The 19,645-nt window shown below is 33.3% G+C and overlaps 2 protein-coding genes across 3 annotated transcripts; one reads left to right on the top strand and one right to left on the bottom strand.

The window, feature by feature from the left end:
* Positions 1–2,699: 2,699 nt before the first annotated feature.
* Positions 2,700–4,322, bottom strand: LOC18033266 (RING-H2 finger protein ATL54). Its single transcript, XM_006420775.2, has one exon. It carries the CDS (start codon positions 4,112–4,114, stop codon positions 3,032–3,034), a length of 1,083 nt encoding a protein of 360 aa, XP_006420838.1. The 5' UTR covers positions 4,115–4,322; the 3' UTR covers positions 2,700–3,031.
* Positions 4,323–11,105: 6,783 nt separating this feature from the next.
* Positions 11,106–12,602, top strand: LOC18032313 (leukocyte receptor cluster member 1). 2 transcript variants are annotated; one of them, XM_006420774.2, is made up of 2 exons: positions 11,106–11,185; positions 11,522–12,602. In XM_006420774.2, exon 2 carries the CDS (start codon positions 11,545–11,547, stop codon positions 12,256–12,258), a length of 714 nt encoding a protein of 237 aa, XP_006420837.1. In that variant the 5' UTR covers positions 11,106–11,185; positions 11,522–11,544; the 3' UTR covers positions 12,259–12,602. The 2 variants fall into 2 exon arrangements, with proteins under 2 accessions (XP_006420837.1, XP_024037406.1); XM_024181638.1 differs by having other exon boundaries at positions 11,111–11,185; positions 11,519–12,602.
* The last annotated feature ends 7,043 nt before the right edge of the window (positions 12,603–19,645 follow it).

Raw genomic sequence — 19,645 nt, 5'->3', positions numbered from 1 at the left:
AAACACTATTTCCCTCCAATTTCTAGCATCCACTTTTGAAAAAAAATTAAATCCATCCAATTTATCTCCAATTTCCATTTATTTTGGGTTAAATTGTAATTTTGAGGGGTAAAAATGTCATTTTGTTAACATTCCGTTAAATCCACTAACGGAAATTAGACGGAAGTGGACGAATACAACAAAAAGCAAACTTCAAGTGGCGTGCTGAAAAAAAAAAGTGTTTGTGTATTTTTGAAAAAAGTAAAACAAACAGGTGGACAATTGTAAATTTCCCTATATTCTTCTTATTATTCAATTTAACGTTAATTGAAGGAAAAAGAAAATCTATTCATTACTTTTATAAGAATTCTTATAGTATTGTAGCATTTTGAGAAGATGCCCGCTTATATTTATGATTTTTTGGGGTTTGATTTAGGGATAAACTTTTTTTTCCCCTTGTTCAAAATCTTACTTGCTGCAATTTCAATTTATAACCATTTACTAGCACAAGCTTGGAAGAGAGGAGGGTTGTTTTTTAAATATAGGAGGGTTTCTCTGAGTAGAAATTGATTTTTTTTTTAATGATGGGTGTATAAACAAAAGTGGTTTAAAAATTATAAAATGGTTCAACTAACCTCATCTTTTAATAAAATTTTATATTATTAAAATAACCTTAATTGAATTTATTATTAAGAAAATTAATACAATTTAAAAAAAAACACTATTATTAGAGAAAGAATAAATCTGAACAGGATTCATAAATTGAGTATTCGCCATTCATTTAGAGCATCAAATGAAAAGTTAAGAGAAAGAATAAGGAAAAATTAAATCTGGAAAGAAAAAACTAAATCATAGAAGAAGCATATTAAATATAAAGGTATATGTATTTGATACGGCGCCATACAACATATTCCCAAACCTGCTTGCTATCTGAAGGAATATAAATCTACATAGCAGGGGCCGAAGGTCAAATGCCAATTAAAAACAGTTTCAACAAAAATCTTGAAACTTAATTAAGCTGGGAATCATTAGTTAACACAATATGACTTGAGAATTATGAATATTTTATGAATGTAATAGAATGATTTTTTTTTTTTTTTTGAGGAGGTAATAGAATGATTTTAAGAAACAACAGTTTTGACATTTGAAAGAATGTGTAGAGTAAAATTTATTTTTTGAAATTTATCGAATTAGTGTGTAGAATAAAGAGTTTTTATAGTAAATTTTAGTGTGTAAATAAATTCACCATTTCTATAATTGTTTTTAGTTCATATTCTTTAATAAATGTGAAATATTTAAACAAGCTGAAAATAAATCACTCATCGTACAGCAACCAACTACACAAAAGTTCATCATATAATTATAACCAGAGACTTTTCTCTAGGCTAGTAAGAGCATATACAGAAGGAAATTCATGAGGCAAAAGTAACGTAAATAAAACTTATAGAAGAAACTAGTAGTAATTCCGTATCCTTTGAGATTATGAAATAAAAGCACTAACTAAAACGGTATCAATTATTAATACGCAGACTAAACTTTACTTACAATTGATTGGTTTTTATATAAAAAATCTATTCTTTTAATGATCTACAAGCCTCAGCATCAATTTACTTTATTACCTTTTAGTATAATATTCTTGTAAGGAAACTGTAAATTAAAAGCTACTTGAGTCAAAAATCTAAATTGATAGGTATATCATCAATAGTATTTAAGACAAGTTTTAAGAGGCTCTTTCATGTGAAATGTGGACTAAGGCTCGATAATAGCACTTAAGACAACTCTTAACATTCTCTTAATTTCATGTGCAATATGGGAGAGCCTAAAAGTGAATTAAGAAATTATAAAAGTTATTGAAAGAATTTATAAGCAGGGGATTCGAATTTAAGGCCTTAGTTCTCATACAATGTTAAAAGAACCCAAAAAAAAAAAAAAAGAGTTTAACATCATTATTTAAGACAAGTTAATAAATTGTAGGGAAAATATATGACAAACACAATATATGAGGAACATATTTGAAATCACAGATCACAATTTCGGCTTTGAAAAATAGCAAACATCATAGTTGAAATTATATTCACAGCAATGAGATAACAATAAAAAAAAAAAAGATAAAAGAACAGAACACAAACCGAGGCCTATGTGATCATATAATTTTCTTAAAACAGATTCGCTCTTACTCTTAGGTGTTTTAAGATTTGAATGATGTCTGTTTTTAAAGACATAATAGAATCGAATAACTTGGCACATCATTAGATCATTCATAGCGAACTTTCATTGTGTCTAAACTCTATCAAAATGGATATAAAACAAAGAAGGAATTAAAGATTATCTAATCCTATTCTTTCATCTATCACTTCATTTTGAACATTCTATGTATCTTGCATTCTCTTTAAAGGAAGAGGAATGTGCCAATTTATAGAATTCTGTGACCAATGCATTTAATTTCTTATTAAACGCACTTATATTCGCTACTCTTAATATCTAACTAAAAGCGTAACCGCTGCCTGTTAAACCTTTAAACTAATTCTTTAATTAAATTCAAAGTATAACCGCAGCCTCGTTAATCACCTATTAAATGTTAGATTTAATTTCATATTTAAACTTGAATTTAACTAATTGTTACAATCTCAAAATAAATTTTGAATTTAATTAGTAGTTACAAATAATAAATTCTGAAATTGTTGCATAACTAATTTCAAACTTAACAAGACATCACAATCTTTGTAACTTGTACTTTTATTCAGAGTGTACTTTGAGCGTTCATTTATCATTCATTCCATCATCATTTTGAGCATACAAATACATTATTTTGACATATTCACGAGTAGCTCAATTATTCATGACCTTTCTCTTTCACACAATAGGTCACAAAATTATGCTTTAATATAAGAATCACTATGCTATTTATCCAACATAAACAATTTATTATGGGACTCTCATCTTGTTGAGAGTTCCAAAGTCAGAAATATATAGATAACTTACCTGAAACTTTAGACTTGCACATATGTTGCTACTTGAGAATAAAAAATTGAATCCTGATTCAGCTTGGTCTTTATAACAAGAATTTGCCACTGCAGGATAACGACCTCTTCAATGACACTGGCGCATTTTCCAAAGGTCTCATCAAGCTTTCACTTCTTCCAACTTTCTTTGGAACAGTTTTCACACTCAAATATCTCTCTTTAGCCAACTGGGTATCTGAATTTCTTGTAGTTTCTTCAGGATCAAAATTGCCAAGAGCATGAATCATCTTAGAGGCTGATAAAGAATCCAAAGAAACTGATCTTCTTATTGGTTGTATCTCGTCATCAGAATCTTGATCATTTCTTTCGTTAATATTCCGCCTTTCAACGGCACCAATTTCCGACTCCATGTCATTTCTACCACCATTTTCTGTCAAAATACCCACTTGGGTACTTTCTCTAGTGCCTGAATCCTCATTATTCGACTCCCATGTTGATGATGATGGTGGTGCTCTAGCTGCATGGTTGATCTTGACAATAGGAGAACGGCACAATGGACAATTGGTGTGTGATCTAAGCCAGGTGTCAATACAAGATATGTGAAAAGCATGATTGCATTTTGGCAAAAGCCTTAGAGTCTCATCTTCTTGAAACTCACTCAAGCAAACAGAGCACTCTGTTCCTTCAACAAGACCATCACTTTTTTTATACTTCAAAACAGCGATCTCTCTAATGACCGATGACTGCAGACCAACGGTGTTGATGTACCAGATTGGGTGATCAACCACAGGGCCATGATCCTCATCAAGAAAATCATCATGGGTTTCGTTTAGTATTCGCGGCTCCGATGATGATCTCCTTCTTAAATAGAACTTAACAAAAACAACATAACATAAAACTGCAACAATCGTTGTAACCAGAGCTGAGGCTGTAATGATCAAGAACTTGCGAGATTTGTGATGAATATGATATTTGAATGTCACTGGACTGGGAGTAGGGATTAGGGATTGCAAAAAATTGTGGCAGTAGCTTGGACAAGAAGTTAAACATGGTGGGCTACAAAAGCTTGATGTATCAGATAAGTCACAATATGATGGACATATATCTGCCGTTGCTGCCTCGTTGATTGAATATTTTATGAACTTTCTATGTCGTTGCAGCTGCAACTCCATGTTATCAAGAAAATGAAAACATCAAAAAAAAGAGAAGAAACAGAAAGAAGGAGAGAGAAAAAAGGAGACGGGTTAAATTTTAGTTGGTTTAATTTGGTAGGTCAACAAACAACAATCAAGAAGATAAGTGTTTTAGTTTTTCTTGCACGTTATTGACTTTGGATTTCATGGCGGCTATCTGTAGCTTGAGGCTTGAGCTCTGTCCGAATCAAATTGGATTTGATAATTGAGTACCGGCCTTCTAATAATGTATGGCTAATTTTTGGCAGCTCCAAGAGGTTACATTAATGCACCATATTGTTGATGATGCATGCAGGCTTGCAGCATTAGGGAAAGCCGCATCCCCCATGGGTTTGCCTAAGGGGCCTTCATCTTTTTTTTTTTTATATAAAAAAAAAAATATATTTTTTATTTGTTTGAAATCATTATAATTAATAGATATAATAATATATAATATATTACAAAATATTATATGCACAATGAAATCGCAATCGCTGGCCGCTGGCAGGGGCCAACACATTTCGATGAGTTTAAAATAAAATTTTGGTGTCGTCGGAATCACCATCTTTGGACCTACGCAACAATGCAACTATCACGTGAAATAAATCTTTCATTCCCTGTAAATCTACATTAAAAAAGATCTATGACAAATAAAAGTTCCTTTATTGGTGATATTTAATGCCATCGGATAGATCCAATGACTAAAATTCCAATGGCACTAAAATTACAATCTAAAGTCATTGAAATACGACGACTGGTATGGCATGTAGTTGTTGACACTAAACGTTGAAATATTTTATTTTAATATAAAGCATTATTATATATCATATCATCATATTTTACCAAATATTTTTTACTTTAAAGCTTAATGCAATGGATGCTATGCATCAATTGCAATACGGATAATATCATGCAATACATGTGCCGCCTTGATTTTTTTTTTTGTTTCTCTCTTGAATAGTGCCATCTTAAAGTATAAAATAAAAATATGAGTTAGAACTATTGGCACCCCTTGATTAATCTCATAAAACCCTTGTTATATTACAATTACTTTTAAAGAAAAATATAACTAGAATTAAACCATTTTTATTTTCCTTCTCTCCTCATTTTTATTTTGCTTACACAATATAAACTTTTTGTTGAAATGAACTCAAACTTATCAGTACAACGTGTCGATTGAATGTTGTGAAGATGAGTGAAATGTCGTTTCATTTTAAGCAATATACCAGAACTGACAAACTGTCAGTGTCGTTCAAAACCATTAAACCTCACGTGTCAAACACATGCCTTACTTAAGCTTAAACGGCAAAGCTAGCAGTCGTTTAAGGAAGGCTTATTAATAGCGCGTGAGAAGCTCGTGACAGGTTGGTTGAAAGGCCGTTAGATTTGGAGGGAAATCTAGATCTGTTTCACCTGCATCAACTGATATATAAACGAGCTGGTTCTGGTGTTATGTTGCATAAAAGAAGGAGAGAGAGATAAGGCATCTGTACTGAGAGAGAAGCTTGACTGAGTGGTCTCTGTATTGTATGTGATTTCTCTGTAACCTTGAAAGCTTAATAAAACTGCTCTCTGTGTTGGTTTTCTCCAGTGGATGTAGGCACCTTTCAACAGGTGCTGAACCACTTAAGCTCTGTGTGTTCTTTGCTTTTAGGTTGTGATATCTGATCTGTGCATTGTTCTTTGTTAGCGTAAGATTGGTTCTTGAATCTTTGAGTCAGAGTTGGGTCTTGGGGTGAGATTAATCTAGTAACTAAAGGGTTAATTTCTCAACAATTGGTATCAGAGCTTTAAACTCTGATTTCAAGGTTCAAGAATGGGTTCAAAAGTGGATCTTGAAAAGTTTACGGGCAGAATGATTTCAATATGTGGAAGATCAAGATGGAGGCTTTATTGATTACTCAAGGGCTGGGAGAAGCCATAGATCCAGTCACTAAGATTGAAGGAGGTGAGGCTTCATCATCTAAGACCCCAGAACAAGTAGTAGAGATGGACAAGAAAGCCAGGAGCACAATCATACTGAGTCTTGGTGACTCAGTAATTCGAGAAGTGGCCAAGGAAAGGACTGTTGCTGGTTTATGGGCTAAGTTGGAGAACTTGTATATGACAAAGTCTTTGGCAAATAGACTTTACATAAAAAAGAAGATGTTCTCACTGAAGATGATTGAAGGGGCATCATTAACTGAACATGTGGATGAGTTCAATAAGGTTTGTGATGAACTGGAAACTATAGATGAAGGGCTGAGTGATGAGAGCAAAGCTTTGCTACTAATCAGCTCCTTACCAAAGTCTTACGAGCACTTTGTGGATGCACTGCTGTATGGGAGGCAAACACTCTCCCTGGAAGAGGTTAAATCTGCTCTTGGCACAAAGAAGCTAAAAGATAAGCAAGATAATCCAGAAAGTGAATCAAGTGAGGGATTGATGGCAAGAGGCAGGCCTGAGAAAAGAGATAACAAAGGAAAGAAGTAAGGCAGATCAAAGTCTAAACAGAAGAATTTGAAGTGTTTTCATTGCCATAAAGAAGGGCACTTCAAGAGAGATTGCCCTGAAAGAAAGAACAAGAATAAAGAAACCAAAGAAAGAACAGGAAATGCAGCCATAGCCACAGAAGAAGAATGTAACTTTGAAACAGCTGGAGTACTCATTGCCACAAGTTAGAAAACTCAAGGTCAGTGGGTCCTTGACTCAGGTTGTACCTTTCATATGTGTCCAAATAAGAGTTATTTTACAACATATCAGCCATGTGATGGGGGTATGGTTCTAATGGGTAATAACTCAATGTGTAAGGTAGCTGGTATTGGGACTATTAGCCTTATGATGTTTGATGGGGTGATAAGGGAATTGACACAAGTAAGATTTGTTCCTGATCTAAAAAGGAACTTAATCTCAATTGGCATGCTAGATCAAACAGGTTGTATAATTAAGGCTGAGAAAGGTGTACTGAGGGTAATTAAAGGCTCAATGGTGATCATGAAAGGCATAAAACAAAATGGTCTGTATGTGATGGATGGACATACTGCTGTTGGGGAGGCAAGTGTAACTGACAGTAAATTGAACAGATCAATGCTGTGGCATTTAAGGATGGGGCATATGAGTGAAAGAGGTTTAAGAGAGTTACAAAAACAAGGAGTGTTTGGGGGTGATCAGATAGGAGCTTTGGGGTTTTGTGAGGATTGTATTCTAGGAAAATTCTCCAGGTTAAGGTTTGAGACTGCAGTTCATACCACTAAAGATAAGCTTGAATACATACACTCTGATTTGTGGGGGTCTGCACAAGTGAATTCACTAGGTGGATGTAGATATTTTCTGACTTTTATAGATGATTTTTCAAGGATGGTTTGGGTCTTTGCACTCAAAAGCAAAGATGAGGTTCTGGAAAAATTTAAAAACTGGAAAACTTTTGTTGAGAACCAGACTGGTCTGAAAGTGAAAACTCTGAGGACAGACAATGGCTTGGAGTATTGCAACAAGCTGTTTGAAGAATTCTGTGAAAAGAATGGTATTCAGAGGCATAAAATTATCACTTACACCCCTCAACAAAATGGCCTTGCTGAGAAGATGAACAGGACTTTGGTGGAGAAGGTAAGATGCATGCTAATCTATTCCAAGCTCCCAAAAACCCTTTGGGCAGAAGATTTAAACACAGCATGCTATCTAGTCAACAGGAGCCCATAAACTGCTATAGATTGTAAAACACCAATGGAACTTTGGTCAGGAAGAAGGGCTGACTATACAAAACTCAGAATTTTTGGGTGCACAACATATGCTCATGTGAAGCAGGGTAAGCTGGAACCAAGGGCATTAAAATGCAGATTTCTGGGGTATCCAGAGGGTGTCAAGGGCTATAGATTATGGTGTGTTGACTCAAAACCACCACAGTGCATCATAAGCAGGGATGTAAGATTCCATGAAGAAGAACTATTGAATAAACCAAGGAATCCTGATAACAACATTGAATCAGGCACTGAGACTGATATGGTGAAGTTTCAGGTGGAGCCTCAAAACTTGAAAGAACCTGAGCCTGAAACTGAAGGTGCTGAAGCAGAACCTGAAGCTGGTATTGAACATGAATCAGCTGAAAGTGAAGAGGACACCTATCAGTTGGCTAGAGACAGAAAGAAAAGGACAATAAGGCCACCTAAAAGATATGCAGTAGCTGATTTGATTGCATATGCTTTGAATGCTGCTCAAGAGCTGAATGATGATGAACCTAGGACCTATCAAGAAGCTATCACAAGCAAAAACAAGCTGGAATGGAAGAGGGCAATGGATGAAGAGATGACATCCCTGATTAAAAACAAAACCTGGACATTGATTGAAAAACCAGACAAGAGGAAAACAGTAAGCTGCAAATGGATCTTTAAAATTAAAGATGGTATACCTGGAGCTGAACCTAGAAGATTTAAAGCTAGACTGGTGGCAAGGGGTTTCACACAGAATGAGGGAATTGACTTCACTGAAGTATTTTCTCCTGTGGTGAGACATGTTTCCATCAGAGTTATTCTTGCACTTGTGGCTGTTCAAGATATGCATCTTGAGCAGATGGATGTAAAAACAGCATTTCTGCATGGTGAGTTACAAGAGGAAATTGTAATGCAGCAGCCTGAAGGATATGTAGCATCTGGAAAAGAAGATTATGTTTACTTACTTAAGAAGTCTCTGTATGGGTTGAAGCAGTCACCAAGGCAATGGTATCTGAAGTTTGATAACTTCATGATAACACATGCCTTCAACAGGTGCAGCTATGACTGCTGTGTGTACTTCAAGGAGACAAGTGAAGGGGGGATGATATATCTTCTGCTGTATGTAGATGACATGCTGATTGCATGCCATGACATGGAAGAGATTGATCATCTAAAGAAGCTTTTGAGCAGGGAATTTGAAATGAAGGAGTTGGGAGAAGCTAAAAGAATTCTGGGAATGGATATCATCAGAAACAGGAGCAAGAAGAGGTTGTTCTTAACTCAACAGAACTACATTCAGATGGTTTTGGTGAAGTTTGGAATGGATGAAGCAAAGCAAGTACAGACACCATTGGCAAGCCACTTCAAGTTGTCTGCTGCTCAGTGTCCTCAAACTGAAGCAGAACAACAGAGAATGGCCTGCATACCCTACTCCAGTGCAGTAGGTAGCCTCAGGTATGCCATGGTACTCACCAGACCTGATATCTCACATGCTGTGAGTATGGTGAGTAGGTTTATGGCAAATTCTGGATATGAACACTGGAGAGCTGTTCAGTGGATTATGAGATATCTGAAGGGGACTCTGGAGGTTGGTTTGGTGTATGATGGAGAAAACAAGAAGGGACACACCTTGATAGGTTATGTGGATGCTGACTTTGCTGGTGATCTTGATAAAAGGAGGTCACAAACGGGGTATCTGTTTACTATGGGAGGCTGTACAGTCAGCTGGAAGGCAACATTACAGAATGTGGTGGCATTGTCCACAACAGAGGCTGAATATACTGCAGCAGCAGAAGCTCTCAAGGAAGCTATTTGGCTGAAAAGCATGACAACTGAGTTGGGAGCAAAACAAGAGTCTGTAACAGTGTACAGTGACAGTCAGAGTGCTATACATCTTAGCAAGAATCAGTCCCATCACGAGAGAACAAAACATATAGATGTTAAGTTGCATTTCGTGAGGCTTGAGGTGTCAAGGGGAGCTGTAAAGTTGCTGAAGATTCACACTGAAGAAAATCCAACTGACATGTTAACGAAAGTTGTGCCAACTGCCAAGTTCATCCTTTGCATGAACTTAGCAGGTATCTGCAGGGTTTAAAGAAGCTACAGATGAGGAGAAGACAACATGAAAGGAGAGAGCTGAGAGTGTTGAGTTCAAGGTGGAGATTGTTGAAATGAACTCAAACTTATCAGTACAACGTGTCGATTGAATGTTGTGAAGATGAGTGACATGTCGTTTCATTTTAAGCAATATACCAGAACTGACAAACTGTCAATGTCGTTTAAAACCATTAAACCTCACGTGTCAAACACATGCCTTACTTAAGCTTAAACGGCAAAGCTAGCAGTCGTTTAAGGAAGGCTTATTAATAGCGCGTGAGAAGCTCGTGACAGGTTGGTTGAAAGGCCGTTAGATTTGGAGGGAAATCTGGATCTGTTTCACCTGCATCAACTGATATATAAACGAGCTGGTTCTGGTGTTATGTTGCATAAAAGAAGGAGAGAGAGATAAGGCATCTGTATTGAGAGAGAAGCTTGACTGAGTGGTCTCTGTATTGTATGTGATTTCTCTGTAACCTTGAAAGCTTAATAAAACTACTCTCTGTGTTGGTTTTCTCCAGTGGATGTAGGCACCCTTCAACAGGTGCTGAACCACTTAAGCTCTGTGTGTTCTTTGCTTTTAGGTTGTGATCTCTGATCTGTGCATTGTTCTTTGTTAGCGTAAGATTGGTTCTTGAATCTTTGAGTCAGAGTTGGGTCTTGGGGTGAGATTAATCTAGTAACTAAAGGGTTAATTTCTCAACACTTTTTTATTATCATTAAAATAATTTGAATTTAAGAAGTAATCCTCTAAGCCAAAACAAAATTCTTGTAATAAACATAACTTAATTAAGATACAACATAAAGAAAAAATAAATTAAATAAAATTTTATCCCATTGCAACTAATTTTTTAAGGATTCTCAAACTAATAGCTGAATTCAATGAACCCAAATTTTATAGATAGGATAAAATTGTATTAAACCCATAAAATATTCATTATTTTCTAAGTATAACCTTTTTTTTAGATTTTTTTCTTTAGAAATTAAATAATAAAGAAAGTTTCAAGAGAAGAATATAGATATTAAGACTGAAAGAGTGAAAAAATTATTAGAAACTGGAAAATTTATAAATAAAAAGAGTGATCATTAAAAAAATAATATTTTTAATAAATAGGATTTTAGAGGTGTGCTAATAGTCTAACTCTAAAAGTATTTTAAAGTCAAGCCCATGAGGCCCAATTAGCAAATCTGCTCCTTAATTAACACCCATTAATATCACCCATTATTTTAATTTGACGAAGACTTCTCTAGCTTCCATATCGGCGTATTTCTCCTCCCATCGTTGCCTGTAAGTGAATTTATTGATAGTTTTTCACTCTATTTTAATTTCCGCATTTTATTTGCTTATGCACAATTATTTATAGGTTTCCGAATTTCTAATTTTTTTTCTGTTTTATGGTCTTTCTTTCTTTCTCCCTTTCTAATTTTCAATTCAAATTTTCCTTTCTTGTTTGTGCCCTAATGAAATTAACACACAAGACAGTATCGGGACCTAATTTTACAAGCCTACTTTGGTCGTGTAATTGAATTTCTTAATAGTTTTAAATTCCATATATAATTAATTTTATTTCTAGTTCAGTTTTTAGGAATTTCAATTTCTAAAAACCCTAAATAACAATAGCAGGTTAAGTCCAAGTTAGTGCAAGTATGGGAGGGCATGGTGGCTTAAATATTCTGCCTCAAAAGCGGTGGAATGTGTACAATTACGAAAACAGAGAAAAAGTTCGAAAAGACGAAGAAGCTGCAGCAAGAGAAGAGCAGCTCCAGCGTGAACAGGCGAGAAAACGAGATGCTGAGTTCCGTTTAGAGCGTCTTAGGGCTTCCCGTGGCTTGGCTCCATTGACTCAAGCTCCGGAGCCTGTCAAAGAGACTTCGGAAGAGCCAGTTACAGAGACAGATGAATCAGGATCAAAGTCGAATCATATCAATCTGTTTGAGGGGATTAAGATTTTTGACCCTGTCAAATTAGAGGAGAAGGAAGGAAAAGGAAGAAGTACTGAGAAAGATGGTTTTAAGAGGAAGAAGATGAGGAAAGAGGAGGTAGCATCATCGGCTAAGGTTGTGATGCCAGAGGATGAGAAGTATAGGTTGGGTTATGGTGTTGCGGGGAAAGGAGTTAAGTTGCCATGGTACCTTGAAAAGCGGAGCAATCATGATGAGAATCATGAAAGTAATGAGGATGATGAGTCAACAAAAGTGCGGGAGGAAGGGAAAAATGGTGGGAAGAAGACGCTGCAGGAGTTAAGGGAAGAACGGTTGAAGAGGGAGAAAATGGAGAAGGAGAGGGAACGAGCATTGATTATGGAGAAGAGTCGGAGAGATAGGTCGTTTTCAAAGAGTAGTGGGTTTACCTGGAGGTGAACTTATGAAATTGTAGTTGCTTTCATTTTGTATATTGCTGTTTCTAGACTTGTTAGAATTTTGTTGGGCTATATGTTTGGTCCTTTTCTACACTTTTTGAGCAACACTTGGTGGGTGCACACGTTTCTGTTTGAGGCCCTGTAAGAGGTAATGCTCTGATTCATTGAATTAACAAAATCATTAGGTGTCTTGTGGATAACACTAATCAAGTATTTGACTGACTTTACCTAGTTTATAACTAGCAGCCTTGATGACAAGATGGTCTTATAGCTCATCATAGGTGCTTGATATTGGCGTATGGAATGGTTCATTGTAGTTTTAATGAGATCTGTGACTTTTAGCTTTGATTCAAATTTCCATTTTGTATCTTCAATGAAATTTGTGAGTTAAAGAATTGAATGGGAATATAATTTTTTAATGGTATCTAATCGCTACATTTCTTAGAAAATCAAATGTCGTGGAAATTGTTGCATGGCAAAGAGTAATAAAATACAGGACAGGTAATGGAACAGATAAAATAGGTAAATGGAACTGTGAAGGTTCCCCATCATATTCTTCCTGTAATAGGCATTCGTCAGGATATGTGTTTTCGGGGAAAAAGAAATTTATAATTTATCTGTGTTTTAGTGATTTATCTTGCAATTGATTGGTTATTAATCCTTTGGGATCCTGTGGGTTATATACCTGGAAACTTGTATACGTTATTTTTTAAGGTCTTGTCACTTGTGTGTTAGAAGAAAGAATGGTAGGGAAAATGATATTTTGGTTCATCTCTTTAGGTATCTATATAGATCTACATGTATACATTTACTGTAGTGCAATGCTGTATGAGTTGTCAGTAGGAGGTCAAGGCGATGCCGTACAAGCAACTGTCTCAATGGGTAGGGAATTGGCACATGGAGCATTCAGATATTTTGGTTCATCTCTTTAGGTTTCTTTATAGATCTACATGTATGTATTTACTATAGCGCAGTTGTTCTTTTAACTATAAAGATATGGAAACTTCTTGCACTTGCACTTGGTTGTCTCTCAGATTTGCTCTGATGAAGCGTCATTTTTGGTCGGTAGCTACCTTTTTTGATTGTTGATTGCATAGTCACTTCTCTATTTCCATTAGAATCTTAGAATGTATAACATGGTTTTTTAGTTAAGATGTGTTCATTTTGCTAAAAGATGACAGCAATTGGGATTTCAGTTGCTAACCATACCAGTTGTATTTACGCATGTATACTGAGAGGAAAACTTTTTAGAGGAGTTTCTTTATTATTATCTTGTACTGCTTGATACGTTCCAATTACTTCTAACTGCCATGTGTACACTTCTTTATCTATGTGTGTATATAAAAAATCTGTTCTGTTTTTGTTATCTGGAAATGGCTTTTTCCAGAATTGATCACTTCACTTCTGTCATTCTTGTAATTTTAGGATTGTGAACCTTAATGGGTTAACTCTGCATTTTTTACGCTTATGAAATTGTGCTTGATGAGGGTTTAAACATTGGAGGTATGCTTGTGCTTCCACGGTGGGTTAGCTCAATATGAACTAACTATTTTTTTAGAATTCTACCATGTCCCATTTCAGTTGACCTTGTATGTTGATTTGCTTGTGTATTTATGCATGCATCTTAATTTGTTCAACAAACCTGATATTGTACAGTTGAAGAGTTTGTGGAACTTTGCATTAGCCTTGTCGAAATTGGTGCCTAGTTCTCTGTAAATTGATGGGGGTGGAAAACAGGAATTATTGGGTTTAAGAGATAAAGAATGTGGTAAAATTCATTTTCCCTGGTATGTTGAAGCCCCTGATATTTTAACTTATGGCAGAGATTTTTAATGGCGCACGTAACAAGGGGTGGGCATTGCTTGGTTCTATTCTGAATCAAATTGAACCAATCAGTGTTTGCTCTCTGTAGAATCCGAATCGAATTGGTTCGGTTCCTGGTACGGTATCGGTTCATTTATTTTTCAGCTAAGTCCTTTGTATTTTTTTTTTTTTTTTTCAGTTTTCGGTTTTTGTTATATGAACCGATTAGTTTTTATTAATTTTTGAAACCGAATTGAGCTGATGGTTTTTTTTTTTTTGGGCGGGGGGAGAGGGAGAAGGGCACATGTATTTTTGTCCACCCCTACACATAACTCATTGGTTGGGTATTCGTGATAAGAGTGTGTAACTGTTGTCACTATTTTGGTTTTAATAATATCAATGTTACAAACCCTTGTATAAAATAATGTGATGTGCCGTATAATTGTTACAGTATTATTGACCTTTTCCCCTTAAAAATGTGAGATGACACAATGATATAATATTGCTACATTAGTTTGTATTAATGGAGTGTACACTTCTAATAATATTATTTACGGTTTGGATATAATGGAGTTGTTCCATCATAAAGTACTGTTAATAATCACACGATTATAAGAATAATTTTTTTAATTATTTATCAGTTTTATCTTGTGGTTGTTAAACAATGTTCTACGATAGAGTAATTTCTAGGGATGGCAATGGGGAGGGGAGGGGAGGGGACCGATCTCCCCGTACCTATCCCCGATATTTTGCGTATGTCCCCGTCCCCTTCCCGTTCCCGTCAGAATTACTTAAGAGAATCCTTATCCCCTCCCCGAATAATAACAGGGGGTCCCCGAGGGTCCTCGATCCCCGAATAATTAATATATATTTTTTTCAATTTTGAGTTAATCATATTAAAATAAAAAATTCAAATAAAAGTAAAGTTCGAAATATATCTTACATTAATATCTATTACAAAAGTCACATACATTAAATTAGTAAGTAACGCAACATGCAAGGGATACAAACTTTTGCAAACTATTATGAACAAATTAATAGTTTAATACAAAATTGTTACAAATAAAATCGAATTTAGATTCAAAATTAACTTTTTCAATGGTGGCATGGGCACTTTATAAATGTGGAATATTCTCTTTACAACACAATAGTTAAATCGGAGCAAATCAAAAGTAAATATTAGATTAGATTAGATTAGATATTAAAATTGTGATTCGTTGTGAGCAATTATAACATCTGAAAATAAATAAAAAATAGATTTAAGTTTAAAATATTTAAAGAATATTAAAATTAAAAAAAATGTTTGGCTATTAGAATCTACTCGGTCTTTTTAATATCCTAAATAAAAATTTAGGACTTTAATTAGTTAATTAGGCCTAAAAGTTTAATAATATAAATATTTTGATATTTTTTATTTTTACCAATATTTATAATTTTATAATTTAAATTTTATAATTTATTTACTAGTAATTTTAAAAAAATTAAAATGGGGAAATGGGTAGGGGATGGGGATTCCACCTCATCCCCGTCCCCTCCCCGAATAAGAAATTAGGTAAAAAAATTTCCCCGTCCCCTCCCCGAATAAGAAATTGGGTATGAAATTATCCACATACCCTCCCCGAATGGGAAAAATCCCCGAGGGTACCCGTCCCTGTGGGGATTTTTGCCATCCCTAGTAATTTCACCACAATGACTGCCTATTATTTACATTTGGTATTGGAGACTTTTATTTATGGATATAGATAGATATGACCATGTTCGGATTTGCCAAATTGAGTGCATCACAAATAAACAAATGGAAGTAGAATCACTTTCTTTTTAAAAAATAGACATCGAAATTTTATCTCAAATTTTCTTCAGGTTATGTGATGTATCAATGTTCGTTGTGTTTGATAAATATTTATAAATAAATTATCACAATTGATGAATAAGTTAATTGTCTAGTAGGTCAAGCCACTTGAGTATGGCATGCGTCTGTACAACCTGTAAGCGGCCTAGAATTTTAAGTATGCCGCCCATAAATGCAATGCTGAACAATTAAAGAAGGATCAAAGCAATTAAACAATTAAAGAAGGATCAAAGCACAGAACATGAGAGAGTATGTTTAAGGGTACTACTGTTATAGTCTATAATTTTTGTACTATTGTTCTTTTATTTGTTACAATTATTTATGACAAATTTTAAATGTACGGGTGGAGACTTAAATCCAATACCTTATGAGATAGTGGAAATCAAACCTCTAAACTAGGCTCGATTCGATATGTTTCTCTGTATATGAAGTTTAGTACTTACACTTTGAACCACATTCACTTAAATTGAATTTATATTATCAAATAATATTATGTTATGGTCTCTAGGGGTTCGATTGAGTGGTAGTTTTATTTAACCAGTCATCTGGTCATTTGATTTTCAAAGGAGAAGGTTTAAAACTTATTTTGTGCTTTCCCCATCTTTGTAGCCTTTTAAGAAAAAAGAAGTAAAAAATAAGATAATGTCGTTTACAAATATAAAATATATTATTAAATGTTTGATTTGAATTACCTTGTAATTTATATTTTAAAAATAATGTATGATTATATTTGCAAGTTGAAATAAGCCTATTTAAATAATATATGTTCATGTATAATATAATTTTTTAAAAAAAATCATAGGACTAATGGTGTTTGTGTCTTTGTGACTTAGTCCAAGTATGAGGGTAAGGTTCTCATGAAAGTCTTAATTTTTTCTTTCAAAAAGACTGAAACCGTAATTGGGCTTCTGCCAAAAGCACGGCCTGCAGCAGCCTTGTTCAAGGCTGCGCTGTGCCAGCCTGCTAGCCCAAGTGTATAGTTGGGCTTTCCTCTAATAGGCCAGCTGTTAGGTATTTTTATCAATAAAATAATGCTAGAAATCAATAAAATAATGTTAGAAATCCTCATATTTGCACTAATTTGAATCTCAATGTATTATTTATAATTTGTAATTTAACATACTATTTTTTTTAATACATTGGTATTTACAATCAAAAAATTTATCAGGATTATTTTTAATAATTTTAATATAATTCTGATCGAATTTCTACCCTCAAATAATATCAAAAGAATATATATTTCATCCTTATTAATGAGGAGGCATTCTTATTCTTACCTAATGTAATTGGGAGGTACCCTTAAATCTTACTAAATGGATATTTATTCCATCTCTACTAATGGGGAGACTTTTTTACCCCTATCCATTTTAATTGGGAGGTTGAGATGGGAATTGTTGGGATTCAAACCCATGCACTTTGAGTGCATTGTCTTTCTTGAGAGTGAAATTTTTAGATAAAACTTATAATGTCTAACAATACTCTTAACTTTATAGCATGCAAAAAAAAAAAAAAAAAAAGCCAAACAAACACAAACAATTAGCAAAAAAAAAAAAAAAAAGAATATGGATTAATATTGGAGTGGCATTACCTAGATCAAAACCTAATTTTTTCTCAAATACTATGTCGGAGACAAATGCTTTCCAATAAGGTCTAATCAAACTTAATGGCATGTTTGGTTTGAAGGAATTTAAGGATTCCTTATTTTTCTCTTCTTCTTATCTCAATTTCAGTCCTCTCATTTCCTCTCATTTATTCCAACCAAACATGAGCTTAAAATTTCATCAACCAAACTTTTCCCCACACATTTAGGTAGCATTTAATTCTCAATTGGAATGAGAATAACAAGGAACATGAATCTTAGGATTAAGAGTGTAGAGTGCGAGTAGAAGTAAGTTGTTTATTTACATTAGTGTCAGAGTATAAAGTAAAAATCATAATCTCATTTGTGTTTACTTTGTCTTGGATTGAGAATAAATTATTTTAAATAATATTTTTATCCTTATCTAAAGAATTGTAGTTTTAAAATACAAAATGGATAACAAAATATATTTGTAAAATAAACTATTTATTTTATTATTAATTTTAATTATATAAAATAATAATAATTATTAATATTCTTAATTATGTTAATCACAATTTCTTTATTAATTTTAATTTTAATTACGTAAATTAAAAATTATTGATAAGAGCAACACAAATGAAACATTATTATTAATAATATAGTACAAAATTAATTTTTTTAGAATAAACTATTTATTATTATTATTGTGACTACTACTAATTAAATATAATACTATTAAGATTAAACAAATATAATAATATTATATTTAAATAAGTTTAATATTACTATTTTTAATACATGTAATATTATTAAATATAATATGATGATATTATTATCTTTAAATAATTGTGACATTATTTTATTTTAATAAATATAATTATATTATATTTGATAAGGGCAAGGTAAAAAAAGAAGAGGTAGTGGAAACCCCATCCGTCACTCTAAAAATGAGTGGGATCCATAGTGTGAGACTCTTACTCCCTTCCTTAAATGAGTAAGTAAATGCTAGACTGGAAGGAATACACACTCCCCACTTCCACTCCAATAAGTAAATGCAACATTATAGTATTGCGACACTCATTAGGTTTTGAAAGCCACTAGCTAGCGTGAAAAAGACTATAAGAGAAAAAAAATAATGTCATTACATTTAATAATTGTTGGCTAAAAATCATTTTGGAATGGATAAATCATAAATTTGAATCGCAATTTTCATATAAGATATAGAAATACCATAATTTAGAAATTGTACCTTTACTTTTTCGTTGTAGTAATCTAGTCTCTCAAGTCATAATCTATCACCACTAATCTCGTTAGATCAAAATTCGTCACCAATAATCTTTTAGATTAAGACTCAAGTTTTGATCTGTACTAGGAACTACCAATAGATTTTTTTTTTCTTAAAGTTAGAGAGAAAATTTTTTTTTTTTTTTTTTTTGTATATTGGGGCTCCCCCCCCCCCCAAACCGGTATGAAAAAGTAAGTCTTTTTACATCTTTTAGTGGAAACACTACTCTTTATTTTATCTCCTTTTTAATTCCATTAAATAAAAAATATGTGATTTAAATTGAAAGATAAGATAAAGTCAAAAGTGGCTTATTACTTATGCTTGTTATAGGAGCTTGCTTTATAAAATAATATAAGGCCCCTTATACTCGAGCATATTGAATAGAGCATCCCCCCAAATAATATACGTAGGGATCATTTAGGATTGCTTTTGGGAGGTTTAAAAGTGATTTTGAAAATCTAAAAGTTAATTTTAGTGTTTGGTTAAAAAAAATCAAAATCACTTTTGTCAAAATCAGTTCATTTTCTAGCTGATTTTGAAAAGTAGGGAATGTGTGACTTTTAAATTCTAATTTTGAGAATTAATTTTATCCTTTAATACAATTCCATAAATATCTCTAAAATTATTACCTAAACTCAAAATTTTTCTTATTCAAATTGGAAACAAAATTAATATTTTAATAAATTTTTATTATAATTCATCAATATAAATTTATTAATATCAATTTTGTTGGTCGAATTATTATTAAATTTGTTTCACTATATTATAAATTTAATTATCAATTGTTTTAAGATAAAAAAGTATATTATAAATTTTATTTTTAGTAAAAAAATTATAATACAGAATTAAAATATTATATGTACATGTTTTTATATGTACAAGTAAATTTT

Source organism: Citrus clementina, unplaced genomic scaffold (genome assembly GCF_000493195.1).
Source record: "Citrus clementina cultivar Clemenules unplaced genomic scaffold, Citrus_clementina_v1.0 scaffold_9, whole genome shotgun sequence".
NCBI classification, from domain to species: Eukaryota; Viridiplantae; Streptophyta; class Magnoliopsida; order Sapindales; family Rutaceae; genus Citrus; species Citrus x clementina.
Note: the sequence above shows the minus strand (reverse complement) of the source record. Positions and strands in the feature narration are given on the sequence as shown.

Coding starts and splice junctions, on each gene's coding strand:
- LOC18032313 (XM_006420774.2), top strand. CDS start 11,545: ATGGGAGGGCATGGTGGCTTAAATATTCTGCCTCAAAAGCGGTGGAAT.
- LOC18033266 (XM_006420775.2), bottom strand. CDS start 4,114: ATGGAGTTGCAGCTGCAACGACATAGAAAGTTCATAAAATATTCAATC.